At 38.7% G+C, this 21,955-nt stretch overlaps 1 protein-coding gene across 2 annotated transcripts in view; it reads left to right on the plus strand.

Moving 5' to 3' along the window:
- Positions 1–4,094: 4,094 nt before the first annotated feature.
- Positions 4,095–21,955, plus strand: part of tmem198ab (transmembrane protein 198ab) — a 28,216-nt gene continuing 10,355 nt past the window's right edge. The window contains exons 1-2 of one of the 2 annotated variants that reach the window (XM_065240102.2): positions 4,095–4,497; positions 19,966–20,249. In XM_065240102.2, the coding sequence (XP_065096174.1) occupies positions 20,081–20,249 (169 nt within the window). In that variant the 5' untranslated portion in view covers positions 4,095–4,497; positions 19,966–20,080. Of the gene's footprint in view, positions 4,498–19,961; positions 20,250–21,955 lie in introns of both variants that reach the window. The other variant, XM_065240101.2, reaches the window with a different exon arrangement.

The following is a 21,955-nucleotide window of genomic DNA, read 5'->3' on the forward strand; positions in this document are numbered from 1 at the left end:
ATCAATAAACAGCTCAAACAGAGAGGCCTCTAAATTGCTTTGGGCATATTAAATGTTGACCTCAATATTGCTCACACTAATTGGTGATATGATGGATACTTCTGACCAATCAGGCTGTGAGACGGCCTAAAGGCACTTGCATATTTCATTAGGGGTATTGTACAGATCTTTGGCCGAAACACATGGCCCCTGCAATCATCACCAGAGCAGAACATAAAATTCAGATCTAATAATTTCCTTCTGATTTAACATCTGCTACAAACAATAATGCACCATTTTTAGTTTAACTACTTTTATTGGTATAACCATCTATTTAATACAAGCAATGCATTATATAAAAGAAAGTGAAAAGATGTGTTTTTTAAACGTATGTATCTCATCATAATCCATCTGTATGGTAAAAACATGGACGAATGTACTGCTGACCTGAGAACATTGACTAATGTTGAATGGCATTAAGTGTGTTGTCCAGAAAAGCAGGTAGTGAATGGTCATTTATTTGAATGAATTTGACTCAAGATAAGAACAGATGGTCAGGCTGATGGAGAGAATCTAAACTCATATAGTTAATGTTTTACCTGTTACCTATTAGTACAGATTAGCCATTACCTTCTCAGCCCATCAAATTCTCCACTGACTTTTGGGTTTCTATAGTAACCATATACCTTTGCAATTACTGGGCTGGATTATGTGTGATAACTCAACTTACAAACAATGAGTAGTATTTTATGAGGAATAAAATGACATCAATATTGCAAGTTATTGCATGACACAAGTTTATGATTATTGTGCCTTTATTATAAACCAGTTTGGAAGAGAGGAAGTACACATTTGTTTTTCCTGATATAAACGGCGAGGATCAACAATTGGTGTTGTAAATCATATCGCAATGACTAAACGACTGATCAGTCGCCTACAGCTGTACAGGCTTATTCATTACACACTCATTTGTCTTAATATTTCACATTAAAGAGCTCCAGGTGTTAACAGTTCTCATTTTCCCATTCAAAAACTAAACTAAAACTAAACTCCATTCAGAGTGATTACTGAAACAATCATTAAACAATCAAAAATTCAATAAATCAATAAAACAAACCAGTTTGTAATATTTTTTCATAAGCAATAAAATAACACATGCTTTAATTCACATGCAAAGCACGCTTTCTCATCAGAGTTCTGGTTATTTCCATTCAAAATCCATCTGAGTCCAGATACGTTGGAGAACTTTGGTGCTGTAGAAGTTCTGCACTTGCTTAACGCGAGCCGAACGAACAAAACTGAATACACATGTATTGTGCGTGTGGCTCAACGTAGAGCAAGTGCAGTTTTATCCATCAAATTTCAGCATAGGATGGGAAACTCCAAAAATAGCTACTGTAGAAATGTTTAAATGCCTTTCATTTCTCTTTTTCAAGATGTGTTGAGGCCCCTCAACTGTAAGCCTGTAAGAAAAGTAACATTTGTTTAAATTATCTCTCTTTGCATTGTCTAATTTAGATTTTGCAAAATGTGTTTAAAAGTAGCATTAAAGTATGGTCAGAGAAAATCACTAAAGACTTATTTTACCTTTCTGACTCACCGTTGTAGTTTCATATCCAGGTGGCTGTGATGAATCAAGGGCCTCAGCAGAAATGCTCCTTTCCATACCTGGAGGTCCAGTGAATAAAGCCGGCCGGTTGCGGGTTTTTATAGTCGGCAAAAAGCATGCCCCCTTTTGCTTTTCCTGCAGATGTAAAGGTGCTGATCGCTGTCCACGCACCTGTCGCGCTCAGAGCAGGTCAATGTTGACCGAGGGGCGGGGTCTCATGGTTCGTCTTGCTTATGGTGGTTTTTTTCTTAGGCCTCCAAGGCTGTAGATGCAAATTTCGGATCTCGAGTCTGTTATAGGCTACGTATATTTTGTATGAATCGTATAAGGGCTAAAGTTTTTCGAATCAACTAGACATTACAAATTACAAATACGACTACAAGGAAGGTTGTTCTCTGTTTCGCGCAGGGCGGGTTTGATTTGCATATAATTTACATGACACTTGCAAATGTCTCTTCTTTCCTGATTTGAGTCACCAAAACGATATCTACGATAACCTAATTTGGTATTTTATGAGCTACTTACGTGTAAAGAGAAAAGGCTAATTCTTTGCTGTTTCTTCAGAATATCAGTTAGGCTTAATAGGCTACAGTAGGACTACAACCATTTTTGAGTTGAAGTTCGTTAGAGATTTCACAAAAATGCAAATAGGCATACAGATATTTCTTTCGGACAAAATGAAACTACTTTTGAATGAAAAAGGCTATTTCTCTCTTGTATCAGGTTTTCTGTTCGGTGTTGTAATGTAGCGGGACAATGGCGCCATCGTGTGGGTTGTTATTGAAATTGGATAGGATGGAGATGGTTAATCCTCAAACTCCACTGTCAAGATATTTGAGATCAAGATTACAGAGTGGTTTACAGAGAGGGATTGTATAAAAATATGGGTCAATGACGTGACGTTAATTATTTGTGTCCGTATAAATTATTTGTGTCCGTATGGTTTAATTAAATGTAAAAGGGTTCAAATTTCAAAATAAATTTTCAGATTACTTGCATGCATTCTCTTTATTTGAGGACCATGTCTAAAATTTCTGGTTTTATTTCATTTTGAAAGAATATTGGGGGGATAATTACAAAAATGTCAATGTGGTGGGATGTAACCGGTCTGTGTCAATTGGTGTAATAGTAAGCTATTTTTTAAATCAAAATATAAATATAGGCTATTCATAAAAATGTGGAATAAAATATAATCATCTAGTTTAGTGTAATACGATTTTTTTACATCAGTTGTCAACGACTATTTAGAAAACAGAGCAGTTTTTAGCATATGTCAGGACAAAAATTACAAAAACACATTAAAATGTACATTTAGAAATAACTAATAAAATTATATTTTAAAAGTTTATATTTTTTAATGATTATGCTTACATGCCATCAAGGTGGATAAAATTTTTACTATTTCTCATTCTTTGGCGCAATTGGCGATTACACCATTTGACATTTTTAGGGCCATTCATTCTGAACTTTTATAAAAATGGTGCAAATGTATTTTTTTATTGCATAAAATTAACATAATTACACTATGTGCATTGAAATAAACCTGATGCGTGCGATTTTTAAAAATATTTTTTAATTTCTCATCTTGCCAAACAGTTTTTTGTCATTGACCCATATGCACATTATTTATTACTTTGTATTTAGGCCTGTACGTTTATCTCACTGTGTATTTATTTGGGTAACTTTTTTGGTTTCGGTACTAAACCAATTTACTACAAAAGAACTTCACAGAAAATACTACACCATTAGTTTGCTTGTTAGAGTTTTTGGGGGGGAACTAACTAATGATAATGTTGTAGATAGGGAGTGTGTTTATTTTGTGATACGTGGTATATAAAATAAACGTTTGAATTAAACCAATAACTAACTTATTGCTAAACTTACAAGATAACTTACTGCCTTTTTCCACCACGTCTCTTTTTTATTGCATGTTACAAAACGTTTGTCCACTAGGTGGAAACGTTGCTATTGTACATCCACGTTAACACGTTCCCAGTTGTTCACGTCACTATTTTCCTCATCTGCTGGAATGTTAGAGTAAATGTTAGTTCGTTAGTTAGTTTTAATGTGAGCATTAATTATAAGGAGATGCTAGCCAGTGGTCACAGATGTCATGATGTTGCTTGTGTACCTAATTTGCAGATTATTTATTATAGCAATACTTTAATTCTGGATCCACATTTGCATTTATGTCAGATATACGCCAAACCTTAACAAAGAATTATATGCAAATGAAATACATAAATCTGAGAACGTATTTTTTGGGGGGGGGGGGTAAATCAGTGAGAAATGCAAGTTCAATGCAATTCACTAGAGAAAGGATGTGGACAACTTTAGGATTACCCAAATATGAAATGGGTTGGGATCTTTTCCAGACAATGCTAATTGATTTGAGACTCAATAATCGGGAATAAATCCCACAGATTTGTGTCTCTTTGGTTTAGTTTACATTTAAATACACGACCATCCACTAGTAGCAGTCGCGTGCCCTACATCTTTCTGACCCCGCCTGCCCGGGCCGATACGGTCCGCCCCAGACCCAGTGACTAGGTAACAACCTATTTGTGTGTGTTTTTAGAGTCAGTGACTAGCATCCCACTGCAGTCGCTATTAGACATCGTGCTGTAATATATAGGTCATCACATAGTGTCGCGTTACTCCATTAGGATGAATCAATAATCGATGCGCGCAGTATTGGCATCACCCACGACCAACGAAAGCGAATCCGGACTCGTGGCAACATTACCATTACCGGAGCTGTTTGTCAGCTGATTTATCCCGACCAGGGCTCAAGTGAGTTGGGTTGGAAGGACAGGACTGGAATGTGGCTCTTCAGATTGGACTGTCGGAACGAGGCCGAAACGCAGGTCTGGGATAAGAGAGAAGCGGGATGCTGAAGCGCGATCAGGGTGAGCGCGTACGGCCACGTCTTCACTTTTTGTTTAACGTTAACGTGGTTTAACTTATATGACAGTGTATGACAACCCTGCCGTGATAAATATATAGTATTGTCGAAGGTTATAATTGTGTGTTGTGAATGCGATCATAGAATGGAAATTATATCGTGGCCTACTTCGCTCGCGATTTCTCGCCAGCACCCGGCGCAAATTAGATTTAAGGTGCATTTACAAAGTGAATAATACAGTATGTTATGACACTGAAATGTTTTACTGTAGCTCGTCTGTGCTTTATAAATGTAATTGTTTCATTGTCACGCAGCAGCTCACCTGCGGCTAAAAGTGTTCGTGACTTCTGTATAAGTTACATGTGTTATGTTGATGTGCCAGACGAGACACGACTTGTCACATATACACACGCAAACAAACAATCCGATGGCAAGAACCTCGTGCACGCGGACAGGCTATCTGAAATGTGTTGGTATGTTCGCACTTTTTGGCTTGTAGTTATTACAAGATGCATTTTAGTGTAGGACCACAATAAGTTAACCACCTGTATGGTTTTATTATAGAAAATCTACTATCTACTACATTAATGGGATTGGGAGATAATGTGTGTAGCAGATCAACATCAAGATCACCTGATATGTCCCGCTGGCATCTGTCATATTTTTGGTGATTTATATCCATGTACAGTTTGTACTTTCTGTATTCTTTGTAGTCAGTGGCATCATGCATATGCCAAGACCATCAGCACATGTAGTGCCAGTTTTATTCAGTTGTTTGGCCTTTAGTTTGTGTGTCACCCATGGATCTCAGTGGTACGGAACAAATGATGGCCCCGGGCGCCAGCATGTCACCACATTGAATCAGTTTTAATTCATCATGTCTGGAGAGACTCAAATCTCATTGACATTACATTACATTTAGCTGAACTATCAGGATAGTCACAAGTGTGTGCTTATGAATTTGAGTGTTTTTGAATGGGGTTTCTCTGCCTACATTAGGATAATTTGAAATCCCTGATCATTTTATTGACTATTCTTGGGTTTGCGGTCAGGCTTGGCATCATTATTGCCGAGAAATGATTAGGTCATATTGATTCATCGTTGATACAGTAGGGGACATACCTAGTGAAGAAGCATTGATACGTTTTAAATCAACTTTTGCAACTGATATATATTTAATATCTATATCGACATGTGTAAACCATTGGTTACACTCTCAGAAAAAGGTACAAACGTTGTCACTGGGGCAATACCTTTTACCTCAAAAGTGCATATTGGTACCTCAAAGGTATATATTGGTATGCACTGGTACATAATGGTACATATTTGGACATTTCACAATAATTTTTTAAAGATGTTAAATAAATCTTTGGTGTCTCCAGAGTATGTATGTGAAGTTCTAGCTCAAAATACCTTATAGATAATTTATTATAGAATGTTAAAATTGCCACTTGGTAGGTGTGAGCAAAAATGTGTTGTTTTGGGGTGTGTCCTTTTAAATGCAAATGAGCGGATCTCTGCACTAAATGGCAGTGTTGTGGTTGGATAGTGCAGATTAAGAGGCTGTATTATCCCCTTCTGACATCACACGGAAGCCCAATTTTAATGATCTATTTTTTCACATGCTTGCAGAGAATGGTTTACAAAACTTAAAAGTTTATTTTTCACATTTTCTATGTTAACTGGGACCCAATTATATCACTTAAACATGTAAAAAGTCATATTTTCATGATATGTCTCCTTTAAAAGGTACTGTCCCAGTGACAACTTTTGTACCTCCAAAATGCATATGGTTGGCTTGAGCTGTTGTAATAAATTTGGTCAAGATGTGCATTTAGTTGTGGCAAGTTGTATTTAATCTGTCTCAATGAATGAACAAAAATGAATTTATTTATTTTCTTAATGCACTTTATAAACAGACAAATCCATTGTCCTGTTGGCCAGAGAGCCGAATCCGAATTTCCCCTCATCACACAGAATCTTTTGTTCCATCCAAAGTTACATGCTTTCTTTGATTTCCACACACTCTGACATGCATAATGACTCACAGAACTTCCTATAAGGGAAACACCTCAATACAAATGAAATTCGAGTTGCATAGTAAGTCAGATGTCAGTTCAGAGGAAAACTAACCTATAGCTTATCTTTCTATACCCGGTGGACTTGTTTGTACATGATATCACGTGCATGCACACAACCTCAAGGAACTCCTTTGTTTTGAAAAGTCACGAACAGTCTGTTGTGATTCTTCTTGCATTATATAACAGTCGTATTGACTGCAGAGTTGAGATTATGTGGAAATTTGCATGTGATTGTGCAATGGTTCGTAAGAATGTTCGGGGTTGTGGAGTTGGCGCACGAGAGGACAAAGGCAGGGAGGTACAGAGAGGGGGCAGATGTGGGTGACTGGTCATAATACTATTAATCTACTCAAGTTAGGCCACGTGTATTGCAAATTCTCATTAAATAGCAAGTAATCGCATTGATAGTACTTCTGAAATCAGTTAATGTTATTGAACAGGACACCTCTAGAACTAATAGAGTTTTAGCGCATTCAAGCCTTACATTTGTAACCCAGTCTGTGAAAAAGTTTTTTTTTTTGTGATTTACTGCATAAAATTATCCTAAATAAAGATTTTGTTAAAATACAATCTGGATATCTTTAATATTGGCTGAGTAAGGCCATGTTATTAAAAAATTAAGATAAAAACCATTGCTACTAATCTCATAATAAGATTATGAGACTTTATCCTGGATTTTACAGACAGGGTCACATTTTATCGATATGTAAATTCCCTGGAAATCTTACCAGGGACCTTGCCATTTAAAGCTCTATGCCCAGTTGAGCTACAAGAGTATAACATAACTGTAGTAGGGGATATAAAACACAATTTAAGTTGTAATGTATACTTTTGTATGAATCAGACCATTGACGAAATAGCAAAAATACATCCCTTCCTAAATTTCCTACAATACCCTTCCCAAAAATGTGAAAATTAGACAATAATAAAAAAAAAAAAATGGTGTCTAGAGATCAAAGAATACATTACTTGCTTATGCTGTTGCCTGTTGTGTGTTTATTTTGGCATTCATTAAAGGGCGTATAATAGTGTGCTGAAAAACAGTTTGAAGAATACATGAAGCACTAAATAAACCGAATACACCAGGGATTTGATTTCTCTGTGTCTAGCTTTCCCATCTAAGGCCTGTCGTCCACGATCATGTCTGTTTACTACAAATCTATTCCCTAGTTGGCTTTGATACTCAGTGGTGTGAGCGATGCCATAACTTGTTTGTCCTAAACTGTAGTAGTACAGCTCAAAGCTTTTGCTTAGCTGTGGACATAACCATGCATCGCAGTGAAGTCTGATGTGGTAATCTGAGGACTTTTGTCAGGTTGATTTTCTGTGCATCCATTCCCATCTGTAACTACACCCATACTTTTGCAGTATTGTTTTTTGGACAGTCATTTGAGCAATATTAAATGCATGCATTTGGCAGACATTTTATCCTAAGCGACTTGCATTCCAGCTACACTTGTAATCCGTATGCGTGTTCCCTGAGAATCGAACCCCCGGCCTTTGCGCTTCTAATGCAGTCCTTTAATGAGCTACAGGAACACTACAATAAGAAAAACTTCAGAAACAATTCAAATGACACTGTAATGTTTTCCTATAAAGTTCATTCTTGTAGGCTAAGACAGGGCTGCAGTCGTATGCAAAAGTTTGGGCACCCCTGACAATTTGATTTATATTTGGGTGTTTGGATCAGCAATTTCATTTTGATCTAGGAATAACTGAAGGACACAGTAGTGAAATTAGGTTTATTAGATTAATAGAAAATGTGCGATAAGCATCAAAACGAAATTAGACAGGTGCATACATTTGGGCACCCCAACAGAAAAATCACATCCATATTTAGTGTCCTTTAGCAGAAATACCTCTAAACGCTTCCTATAGCCTGTAATGAGTGTCTGGATGAATGTATTTTGGACCATTCCTCCTTACAAAACATCTCCTGTTCAGTTAGGTTTGATGGTTGCCGAGCATGGACAGCCCGCTTTAAATCACACTACAGATGTTCAATGATATTCAGGTCTGGGGACTGGATGGCCATTTCAGAACATATCAGAATGTACTTGTTCCTCTGCACAAATGCCCGAGTAGATTTTGAGCAGTGTTTTGGGGTCTTTGTCTTGTTGAAATATTCAACCCCGTCGCAACTTTGGGACTGACTCCTCAACATTATTCTCAAGAATCCGCTAAAAGTGAGTGGAATCCATGCGACCCTCAACTTTAACCAGATTCCTAGTACCGGCACTGGCCACACAGCCCAACAGCATAATGGAACGCTGTGTTCTTTTGCCGCCATGCATAACGCCCCTTGTTATGACTAGGGCTGGGTATCGATTCAGATGTTCCAGATCGATTCGATTTCGATTCACAAGCTATCAAATCGATTCGATTCTCGATAAAATTTTCGATTCTGGTTCTCAGGTAGGTTTTTATACTCGATTCTCGATTCAACTCAATGAATATAGATTTAATACACATACTATATTAATAAAAAAGAACAGTGAACAGCAGTTTACAAGTGGGTAATTAATAAAAAGAAATTAAAAGCCACAACACGTCTTGCTTGCAAAATCTAAAATGCTTCCATTCCTCCGTTCAATGTTTGCGGAAATAAATATGAAAAAAAATCGATTCTGCTCTTTGAGGATTAATCACTTAAATCGATTTTTTTGCCCAGCCCTAGTTATGACCAAATAACTCAATCTTTGTTTCATCAGTCCACAGCACCTGTCTTGTCCAAATGTGCGTTTGCATACCTCAAGCGACTCTGTTTGTGGTGTGTGTGCAGAAAAGGCTTCTTTCTCATCAAAGTGGGTTGAATTGTTGAACGATTCATAGTGACACCATCTGCCTCAAGTTGATGTTGCAGGTCTTTGGAGGTGGTCTGTGGGCTGTTTTTGACCGTTCTCACCATCCTTCACTTTTGCCTCTCCAAATTTTTGTGGCCTGCCAGTTCTGGCCTTAACAAGAACTGTGCCAGGTGCCTGTGGTCTTCCATTTCCTCACTATGTTCCTCACAGTGGGCACTTACAGCTTATATCTCTGCTATAACTTTTTGTAGCCTTCCCCTAAACTATAATGTTTTCATGTCATTTGAGAGATGTTTTGAGGCCACCATGTTGCCACTCTTCAGAGGAGAGTCAAAGAGAACAACAACTTGCGATTGGACACCTTAAATACCTTTTCTCATGATTTGATGTACCCGTCTATGAAGTTCAGGGCTTAATGAGCTCACCAAATCAATTTTGTGTTCCAGTAAATCAGTGCTAAGTAGTTACAGGTATTCAAGTCAACAAAATGACAAGGGTGCCCAAATTTATGCACCTGTCTAATTTCGTTTTGATGCATATTGCACATATTCCGTTAATCCAATAAACCTCATTTCAGTTATTTGATAAATCAAAATATAATTGCTGATCCAAACACCCAAATATTTATAAATGGAAATCATGGAAATTGTCAAGGGCGCCCAAACTTTTGCATACGACTGCAGCTATGTTTTGCATTAAGATCCTAGTTACACCACTACATCTGATAATGTTTCCTTTAGGAAGGATTACACTCTGTAGTACATCCACGTTAAATTAGTCATGTTTTCACATTTCATATAGATGATATGCTGACTTGTTATTTATATTGCCCATGACCTTGTCATTTTGCATGTATGCTTAAAAAACAACCCATTCTAGAAACTCTTTTAGCTGGTTTCCAACTGTTGTATTTGCTTTGAAGTTTTTTGTTGTTGAAACAATGTGTTTCCTGTAGACCGAACCATGTGATGTCAATTTGTATGATCTCACTGTTGCTCTCTCTTTTGCATCCCGGAGGCCCAGAGTTTGGTGTGTATCCAAAGTACAAAAGAATCATTTATGTGCCATTTTAAAAATTTATTTTCCTGTTTTTGTTAAATTTAGTATGAAGTGTTGTTAAATGTTTAAACCAACTGCATTTACTAGTTCTCTAAACAAGCGGCCCACTGCCGCTGGTCTTTTGAAGTTGTACTTCAGCGGATACTGCAGGGTACGCATGCAGAGCAGAGCTTGACTGATCCATTATGGAAAATTATGCAAGAAAAGGTCCCATCTTTGTCCCTCAACACACACTCTCTCTGTATCTCTCTCTGGGTCTCTCTTTCATTTGGCCCATTGCTGTTTTCTTCTAGTGTTCCTCTGTTGGCGGCGTTCCATGTTCATCCCACACACATACACGCACTGATCTTTTCCTGAGTGGAATTCTGTAACTCCACGCTGGACATTTGGTGGTGTCTAAACTGCGATGGGATGAGAAAAGAACAGCCCCAGCAATGTTTCACAGAGTCGGATGACAATTGTAGTAGCAGCCGGTGTCATTAATAAAAGGAAAGTCTGCTAGTGGAAAATTTATCAATAGGATGTTTGTATGAGAAGTGCTATCTAAAAAATGTGAATGGTAGGGCTTCCATATCCGTTAGAAAGGGAGAGAATGTGTGTTTGTGAAAGATAATTTTGTATGGTGTCGTTTTTGGACTATTTCTGAAGATATGATTGAAGTTCACAGCTGGATGTGTTTTCTGACTTCTTGCGACATCAAGATCAGCATGCAGTTGTTGTAAAAACAAAGAGCGCACGCGCCAGGGAAATATACATTTCATGGGCAGAACTGGAAAAAGAGTTTGCAAAGAAGAGAAAGGTTGGATAATATAAACCGAGAACAATGGGTCTCATTCACTAAGCATGCGTACGCACAAATGCGCACGTGTCGTTGAAGTTGTTCTTACAATTGTACAAAGAAATTTTAGTATAAGTTTTTGTTGAATCATGATTTGTAAGTTAAAACGTCAGTCCGCACATTTTAAGAACAAATCTGTGCGTACGCTTGCTTAGTGAATGAAACCCAATGAGAGCTGTAATTTGGACCAGAAAAGGGACATTATGATACATCCTGAACTTGTTAAGGGGTGACGCATCAGGCTGGAACTCTTTTAAACTCATCAGCCAAATTATTCAGGAACTGGCTGTGTTCTGATCACGACACTGCCTAAAACAAATGCATACACGCTCTGTAATCTGTAGCCAACGCATGCTGACAGTACTGTAGGTGGGTTACCTCATATGACTGGTGTTGGGTGTGGGTGACTAAGGGAGTCGTGAGGGAACGTAGCCCACAGACAAGGTACGCTGTTGGATGAAGGCTGGACAGCTTGAAGGGGGTGTAGCAGGTGGTGCCGGGTCTGGTTTTGCGGTCAAATACCACTCATAGTGCCACACATTCAGAACATCATCAGACACGTACAGTACAAAAACATGACTATGCATATAGTTACTCATACACAAAAGTCTAGAATCAATCACAAGGACACTTTATACGTTTTTGTAACCTTTTTAAGTGAAGTTCACTTGTTGAATACAAAAGAAAATATTTTGATAAATAATCATAAGTAACCATACAGTTGACAGTACCCATTGACTAGTCTTAGTTTGCAGCACTTCGACCTCAGGCGCAGTAATATTGACGGAAGTTTGAGCGTGGGGGAAAGTAGTCAGGAGTGATGATGTTACTGGACTGAGGTCGAAGTGCTGCAAACTAAGTGCTCTTCTGCCATACAATATAGTTCTCATTTTTATCTGCTTAAAAACTTTTATTTTGTGCCACCATACTTACTCGTGTAACTACTCATGTAAACGTCTTTAAAGAGGGAAATATGGAAGTTTTTGGTGACTTTTAAATTCATCCCAGGAATGAATGGTGCTAGGCTAAATGCTAACACGTTCACGACACACTGTGCAAAGATTAAGTGCACAGATTGAAAAAGTATATGTATTAATTTGTTCAAGTTGAGGTAAGAACATAGAAAAATATTGAAAAATGGTGGTGTTTTCCTTTAATCTACATAAACACTAGTGCAAGGTTTATTTAAGGGGGCTGTCTCTTTAAGACCTAATGCACGCAGTTTAGTATAAGCGCTGTCTGAACCATTTGCACGTATACGCACGCTGTCTTGAAATGCAGCTTGTGCTTCGCATGTGCCGCATACAGGAATCTTTGCAAACAGCGTGCGAGTAGCGCATTGACATCTGTTTTGTGCCTTCATTTATTGAATATTTAAACTGGCAAGACCTCAAAACACGAGCAAATTATAAACTTCGTAATGGTGCCACAGTGGCCTAACTGGAATGAAAACATGACAAAATTGCAAATCCATATTATTATTATTATTTTATGTGTAAACATGGGCAGCTGTGTCAATTTGCTTATGGTTTTGATGTCAATATACCATCATTTCTATGACTCATTTTTGTGGCATTGTTTCAAAGTACAGTACATTGTGTGTGCGATTTTTATTTGCCTGTGGTGTTTTTTTTAACACAATCAGAATTATGTCAAGTAATTCCTACCGCCATTTCATGGTGGCCATTATTTTGAAGCTCCAAAAGGCACATCTATCATTAATAAAAACAATTGGTAAGATTATAAGAATTAATGAGATCTTTAAGAATAATATCTTAAAGGAATAGTTTACCCTTTTGCCATATTAAACTATGTTATTACCTCAACCTAGACGAATTAATACATACCTATATTTTTTCAATGCGTGCACTGTACAGCCCGTTGTGAATGTGTTAGCATTTAGCCTAGCCCCATTCATTCCTATGGTACCAAAAAAAGTTTTATTTTGTGGCACCATACTTACTGGTATAACTCCTCATGTCACAGTCTTTAAATAGGGAAAACACGAAAGTGTTTGGTGGCTTCCCTGTTTGGTACCATAGGAATGAATGGGTCTAGGCTAAATGCTAACACATTCACGACGCGCTGTACAGTGCACGCATTGAAAAAAGATATATATGTATTAATTCGTCTAAGTTGAGGTAATAACATAGTTTAATATGGCAAAAGGGTAGACTATTCCTTTAAAGCTAGTTTTTAAAAAGTTTGAGTTTTTCTATTGTTTTGCTTCAGGTGCGTGCGTGCGTGTGTGTGTGTGTGTGTGTGTGTGTGTGTGAGTATGAGCAGGAACAGGGCTTATGTTGGTCAGGCAGCAGATGAATCATCATATATTGTTTGTCAGTAATCTAATTATGATGTTGCTCTGACGGACATAAACATGACAAGCTGGCAACTTGCGTTGCACTTGGGTGTGAAACGGCAGCCATCATATGGATCTATCTGCACATTAAGGGCGCACTCACATCTTCCTTTACACAACCGAACCAGAGTATGATTGTCCCTGCTCCTTTGCACTCACGCTACTTTCTCAACCGTACAAAGTACACTAATGGTGCTTTAACATATGCATAGCAGTGTTTCCCACAGGATTTTGAGGAGACTGTGGTGGTGATGACGTCACCCGCTTATTAGCATATATGTGACGTCATCATGTTGTGTTTGAGTTTGATCTAGTGTTGGCACCTGAAATATGTTTCACTTCTACTCTTTGATCTGTATCTGTATTTGATCTGTATTATATATCAAATTATATTTTAAGCCGAATTAAGCTGTTTTAAATGGTGAAATAAAAATGTAAATGGGAATCATGAAAATTCTATCTGTGGGGGCCAGTGTTGATTCTGTGGTGGGCCACCACAAATAAATCAATGTATGGGAAACACTGCATAGTATCCCACGGGTTGAGTTGGGTCAGCTTACTTTTGGGGGCTTTTCCAATGGGTATAGTACGTAGTTCCCAATACTTTTTTTAGTTTCACCTTGGTTGGGGTTCCAAGTGAGCTGAACTGATACTCTAACTGTGCATTCAGACCGCCACCGGCGAGAGCGTCAATAAAAGCTCTGGCTGCCCTGACAACGACGCTAAAGAAAAATTGTAGTGGACGCTCTGACGCTCGAATGCATTCTCTGAACTCCTCTCAGGCGGAGGTTTCCGCCTTCCGATTGGTTGCCGGTGAACATTTCTGCCTTCCGATTGGTTGCAGCCGAACCAATCCACACTGTAGATTACTGATTGGTCTGAGAGAATCGTCACTACCAGAGCCATGCTAAACGCAAGATTAGCTTTTCCTTTATGTTTGCGCTGTCTCGAGCAAACCTGTTGTCATCTGTGCTTTGTTGTAAGTTCCCAAACTCCCATTAGCGGTGAAAAACATCCACAGGCTGAGAATCAGGAACACCATACCAGTGTTTTCCTTGCATTTTGTAGCGGCACATCCGTGACGCGCACGTCCGCATGTATGCACAGCATTTTTGCAACTTAGCGGAGAGCGACTAACGCCTGGGTGTTTCTACAGAATAGGGTTGGGAATCGTTAGAAATTTTCCGGTTCCGATTCCGGTTCCAGTTCTGCCTAACGATTCCGGTTCTGATTCCGGTTCCATATAATAAAAAATAATGCACAATACTTAAAAAATTCAATTTGTGTTTATTAATTACTGATAAAATATTTTAAATGTAAAATGATTAATATTGTCACTTTTTCAGTCACTAGGCCTATATCATTTATTCCTGTTGTAGTCCTCGTAAGATCTTACCTGTTGAAGTGAACATGATAGCAGCAGTAGTTTTCAAACATATGATTTGAGATTTATATGCTAGTGTTTTGTCATATATCCTGAAAAGGCTGCTGTACAAGTAATAATTTTTGTATGTGCATGCGTATAGGCTGATATATAATGCATACATATATTTTGAAATACAAAAATGTAAATGAGGATCAGATATACGTTTCTTAACAAACATGCGTGTTCATATGCGCTGACTTCTTTTCGCCGGAGGCTGCTCGTCACAACATCAAGCAATGCTTAGGTTACTTAGCAACGACAGACGCTTTGGAGAGTCCACGCGCTTTGGAGAAAAGTGGCGCGATCACGTTTTCCTCGTGGTTTTAGATGCGAAATGTGAAGCAATTGAGCATAATGTGCATGGCCATTTCGGTGGGTGATGCTCGAGCCCCGGAGAGACCACGGGATCGGCACGGCTATGTGCGTGTTTATTTTATCACTTTCATCCGTGAAACAACAGACGGTTCAAGTGAGGAACCTTTTTGGAGTTATAATGTCTGCACAGTGCTGAAAACGCATGTTGCTATACTGGTAGTGCAGATTGATACTTTTTCGCAACCTTGACCAAGAATATCTTACCTCATTGTTCCGCCCCAAGCCAGCGGGTCATCACTGACATCGGTTTATAGCGCATTAACTCTTGAGTCTTATGTCCGTTTGCTTTCACGCGAACTTGAAGACATCTCGCTGGGTGAGACTGTACTTTATATTTTCATAGTTTGTGAAGTGCACGGCATCACGGGTCGCACTGTACCGTCAACAGCCCTAGAATCCATACTTTTAAATTTTAGACATGTTTAACACGAAGTATACAAAGCTTACCTCAGCAGCCCAAGTGTTTTCTGTTGTAAGCTGCGTTAATTTGGTTGTGCGAGTGACTATAAACAGTGGCTCAACGTAATTAATATTCATGAGGTAAGAGACATAAGCGCTTTGCACGTGCCTCGCATCAGAACCGCTTTTAGAACTGAAACTTAAGAATTACGTGCGGTTCCGGTTCCTTTTAAAAAACTGAACCGGTTCTGAATAAGAACCGGTTATCGGTTCCCAACCCTACTACAGAAACTGTCATGTGAGAGAAACGTAGTCACAAATGCGATGTGCAAACATCTTTTTGTGGTGGTCAATTTTGATTTTGTGGCGGAGTGACAAATAAATGAATGTATAGGAAACTCTGCATTCTAACGATGCTTGTTCCACTTTTTATATGATGTCGCAGCAGTAGGCAGCGCAAATATAGCGACATAAGCGACCTAATCCTGACTCAATGGAAAAGCTAACCAAGCCAAAATAAAGTGAGCTGACACGTCCTGTCCCGTGGGGGAACTATGCAATGGAAAGCACCATTACGTCATTAAAAAATGTGATTGTTTTGAAAAAAAAAAAACGGAAATATATCAGTGTTTCCCATACATTGATTTATTTGTGGTGGCCCACCACAGAATCAACACTGGCCCCCACAAATAGAATTTTCATGATTCCCATTTACATTTTTATTTCACCATTTAAAACAGCTTAATTCGGCTTAAAATATAATTTGATATATAATACAGATCAAATACAGATACAGATCAAAGAGTAGAAGTGAAACATATTTCAAATGCCAACACTAGATCAAACTCACACAACATGATGACGTCACATATATGCTAATAAGCGGGTGACGTCATCACCACCACAGTCTCCTCAAAATCCTGTGGGAAACAATGTATATGCATGATGGACTTCATCATAATTATCAGTTAATGGCTTATTAGGTTTTTGAAATTATGCTAGCTGTGTGTGCAGAGTGTTTGGCGTATGACATTAAATGACCCTTAAGCATATTAGGAGCATAAGTCAAAAACCACCTTTTTTTTTGCGAATTAAGCAGGGTTTTTTTTATTATTCGAAATGTGTCATTTTCAGCACTCGTTTCTTATGTGATACCTTAAAATTTGCATAAAATCGGGGTAATGGAAACCCAGCTAGTTACAGCTGACCACCCCCGAGTCAAGTGAACCGTACCCAAAACCACCTCTGTAAATTACACCCTGTTATAGTACGGATCGATCACACTAGCCAAACGAACCGTTCTTTGGGGTCAAACGTACTCTGGTACAGTACGATTCACATAATGTGAGTACACCCTGAGTGACATGGGGAGAACAAATCCACTAAAGTTATTGAAGACAAGACAAGGTCCTCAGATTTAATGGAAAGAAGTTCAAAGTAAAAAGCCGTCCAGATGGAAAATTGAAGAGAGAGAACGATTTACAGTAGAGCAGGAAGAGAAAAGGATCCAAATACAGTGAGGGCCCAGAGAGAAGAGAAGGCAAACACAAACAATGGGATAAATTGAAGCCAGATATCCCAACAGCTGTGTCAGATTACGTTACTGAGGTAACCAGTGTCTGCCCCACTGGGCGAGACGTCACACTACAGATGACAGGATATTAGCATGACCGATAAGATAGGGTGTGGTCTGTTTGCATGTGGTCAAGTCTATGTCAGGTCAGGTCTGTGAGTTTAAGCTCATTTCTGACACCAGAGCTCAATGGCAGATTGAAAACAAAGTTTTACAATGACATTTGTTTACTTTTACAATTCATTGTTGAATTATATGCTTAGAAAGACATGAGTTTTTTTCCCAAATGATATAGTGTACATTATGCACTATGTACATTACCATCTAGTGTATGAATTTTAGAAGGATAGTATTGCCTCAAATGAAACCCCAACCCCTAATTTGTTTTGGACTTTTGATTTCAATGTAACCTGAATGGAATAAATGTTCTTCAGTGATATTTTTACCTGAAAATCCCAACCTGGGGAGCTTGAAAACCTGTTTGGACCAGAGCCAGTGTGATGGCCTGCAGCATTCTTTACAGACATTTCCCATGGACCCACTTTACTTTCATGCAGCCTGTTTCCCTCACTTCTCAAATTCATTCTGCTTATTAAAATACAGTCCGGTCAGCTAGGCTTCACCGTCCTAAACGCATTTTGTCATGCACACACATACTGGCTGTCAGGCTCCTTAGACGTCAGTATGTGACCATAGGCTATATGACGCATGACTACACTAGATGCATTGTGTGTGTATGAACATAAAGGGTATTTAAATGTATACATTTTGTTTATTTTCATTCCTCAGGTTGGAGTGGGGTGGTGATGCTCCAGCAACACCTAAATGATCCCCATAAGCTTGAACTGTTCTGATTGGTTCCTGATCTGTTGCTATGTGTTCCTATTGGTCAATCTGGCCCACACAGCTGAAAAAGGTTGCAGCTTTCCATTGTTGTGTTCAAAAAGAGGAAGTAAAAAGTCATTGTTGTTGGATTGAATGATCTATCAATGTATATTGAAGGGAACAAAATAATGCCTGTGCCTCCATATGGATCTTTCTGTTCCTGTTGGAGTTGGGAACTGGCAGGAATTCTGTCATTTTCAAAAGGGGCTGTCGAAAGCAAGTCTAGTCCATTTTGCATTTACAATGCACATCGTTTCAAAGCAGCTTTACAGAAAAATGTTTTAATAATCTCTTTTATAAGGTCTTCATCCTGAATAACTTGAAACCATTTCAAGTGAGAATTACAAATTCTCTCATAATTTACTCCTCCTCATGCCATCCCGGATGTATATGAGTGTCGTTCTTCAGCAGAACACCAACAAATTATTTAATATTTATATGCCATCATGTTGTCTTTGTACATTGGTGTCAACATGGCGAAGTTCTAAAACACACACATTCATCAACATGGCAATATTCAGTTACAGTCATAGCGCCACCTGTAGGCCACATGAACAGGCATGTTTTGCAGTAATTTAAACATTCAGGGGTGGTTTCCCGGACAGGGATTAGACTAGTCCTAAAATAAATGTAAGAGCTGTCCAAATTGGAAACAACTTTAACTTTTTTAAGTTTTGCCTCAAAATGCACACAAGAAATGTTTTAGTAAGGCATGTTTGTTAAAACTAGAGATATTTCCTATTAAAACTAAGGCCTAGTCCTGGCTTAAGATAATCCCTGTCCGGGGAACCATCCCACAGTGTTCAGTCTGTGCCTTAACTAATATTTTAAAAGGGTCAAAGAATTAAGGCATTTATGTGCCACTATTCAGTTTTAGTAATTGCGCCACCTGCTGCCAACAGCAGAAAAATACCATCAAAATACCTACCATATTCTTCCTATAATTACCCACTTAAATTCATATCCCCATTGTTTACTGCTTTCCTAAAGCCATCGGGTGGGGTGGCCCTTCCATTTCTGCTTGCAGCTTTTATATTTTTTTCATAAATTTGCAAAGATTTCAGACTAACTTTTTTGTGTTGTCATTATGGGGTATTGTTTGTAGAATTCTATAAATAATGCATTTAATCTATTATGGAATAAATTTGGAATAAACTTACTTTGGGAAAAGTGAAGAGCTATGAATACTTTCCGGACATACTGTAGAAGCTGAACAAAAAGAAAAAGAAAGAAAAAACATGCTGATGATCTCCTGTGTTCTTCCTATAAATAACCGTCACAGAAGTGGCCATTGAAAAGTTTAAAGAATATCTGACCACAGAACAGTTTTACTGTTCTTAAGTACTGAGAAAACCACACAAGAAAACAAAGCAGAGGGGCATGACTGAACAAGCAGTGGAAGGGAAGGAAGTGAGTTGGAAAATAATAAGAGCGGGACAAATAAAGCACAAACAGCACTGTCTTCTATGCTTGTGTTGTGGGCGAAGCCTCATTTGTGTCATTTAATTTTTAAACTTGTAAAACCTGAATCTTGAATCTTATAGAACTGCAAGAGAGTGTTTTTAATGCATGTGTTTTTTTTACTTGTTGTCTCTCAGTGCACATGAAGTGTTTGTTAACAGTTTTTCGTCTCTGACAATACGTTAATTTAATTTTTTCTTTCTTTCAGGTAGATTCATGTTGATGGGAGGTGTGCCCTGATTGTGGGTGTGTCCCGACACCTCCCACTTCCTGCGGCTTCTCCCCTCCCTATAATCTGTTAGCTCCATCCAGCGCATTACTGTCACCATGACGTCCTCCTTGCAGACCCTAGCTTTTAAGCTGGCCCCTTCCCCAAAAGAAGCTGGATCAGAGCACTTGGGCCCCTGTAACGATGGGGCAGGGCAACATTATGAGGTGGTTCCCTCAGTTGTCTGTTCGATGTGCTGTCTTTTTGGAATCATCTATTGCTTCTTTGGTGAGTCTTTTTCCATGTTTTTATGCTTATCAATTTCCTGCATACAATGTTTATTTATAGATTACCAAGACACATTTTCAATATTTTATTGTAACAGCTTGTAGTTGTGAAGTAAAGTTTCTGTATTAGAAATAGTAATGATAGATCAAGATTTTATGCTGAGTCCGTTGATCTCATCAGCTCCCTTGTACAGTATTTAGGACACTGATCAAAGAATCAGCAATTTTATGGGCTGTCTTATCACTGGAATGTTTGTTCCCCCAAATGTAATGCAAAAACCAGCAAGCACTATGTTGCCGCTCACTATGTTTCCTTACTGGAAAAATCATGAGACATTTTCTGAAGTTTTATTGCCATGTTCCACACGGAGCCAGAGTATGAAACATCCCAGTTAAATGTTCCACCTCCAACCTCGGTGCAATCCAGTCAATCACACGTCACATTCACATGATTACCACAGCATTTCACCATGAGACGGCAAAAGAATTTCATGTTCCTGTGCCATATGATGTCATATGACGTACCTCTGGGGTCGGGGTTGATTGATCTGCCCTGAGTTCATAGGTCGGATATCCAACTGTATTTGCCATTTCAGATGTTTACTTCCGTGTTTGAGGTGGAGAATATACGAAATACGAAATTTTTGGGTCTAAAACCTAGCATAAAGCTTGATTTGTACTTCAGTGTCTGAACTACGCTGTAGGTGGTGCTTAGCTTTGCGTAGCCTGATGCACCTCTCCAAAAATGTAACAACCAGTCAATTCTATGCGGACCGCAAGTGCTGTGCTTGGTCTGCTAGAACCCCTTCATCCGGTTAAAAAAAATCTGCATTGCATTTCCTCGTATATCTAAACTCAAGCTGCAACCAAATTCACTGTCTATGTACAGTGGCCAGAAAAAGTATGTGAACCTTTTTGGAATTTCATGGTTTTCTAAATAAATCTCTCATTCAAAATGGCTGTGGAAAAGTAACTGAACCCTTAAAATGAATAACTGGTTGACCTTCCCTTGGCAGCAATAACCTCAACCATGCACTTCCTGTAGCTGTGGATCAGAGCTGCACAATGTTGAGGAGGAAATTTTAATCCCATTCTTTCTGACAGAACTGCTTTAGCTCGGCCTTCTTCAAGATAACCCATAGCATATGTTGGGTTGAGATCTAGGTCCTGACTTGGCCACAATAAAAGGCAGGTTTTGTTTTTCTAAAGCCATTCTGTTGTGGACTTGCTTTGGTGTTTTGGGTCATTGTCCTGTTGCATCACCCACCATTTCAGCTGACATACAGACATTCTCACATTATCCTAAAGAATTGTCTGATATACTTATCTGATACCTCTCAATGAATGCAAGCTGGCCCTCATGCAGCAAAGAAGGCCCAAGCCTCCACCATGCTTTAAAGTTGTGACAGTGTTTTCATAATGATATGCGTGCCCTTTCTACGCCAAATGTAGCACTGTGTGTTTTTTCCAAATAGTTCAATGTTAGTTTCATCAGTCCACAAAACATTTTGCCAGTACCGCTGTGGAGTGTCAATGTGCTCTTCTGCAAACTTCAGGCGTGCAGCAATGTTTTTTTAAGTAGGCAGTAGCATTTTTCGTGGTGTCCTGCCGTGGATACCCTGCTTGTTCAGTGTTTTACGTATTGTAGACTCATGAACAAAGATGTTTGCAAGTTCCAATGATGCCTTTAAATCTTTGGCTGTCATG

The sequence above is a fragment of the Paramisgurnus dabryanus genome, chromosome 7, assembly GCF_030506205.2.
Source record: "Paramisgurnus dabryanus chromosome 7, PD_genome_1.1, whole genome shotgun sequence".
Taxonomy (NCBI): domain Eukaryota; kingdom Metazoa; phylum Chordata; class Actinopteri; order Cypriniformes; family Cobitidae; genus Paramisgurnus; species Paramisgurnus dabryanus.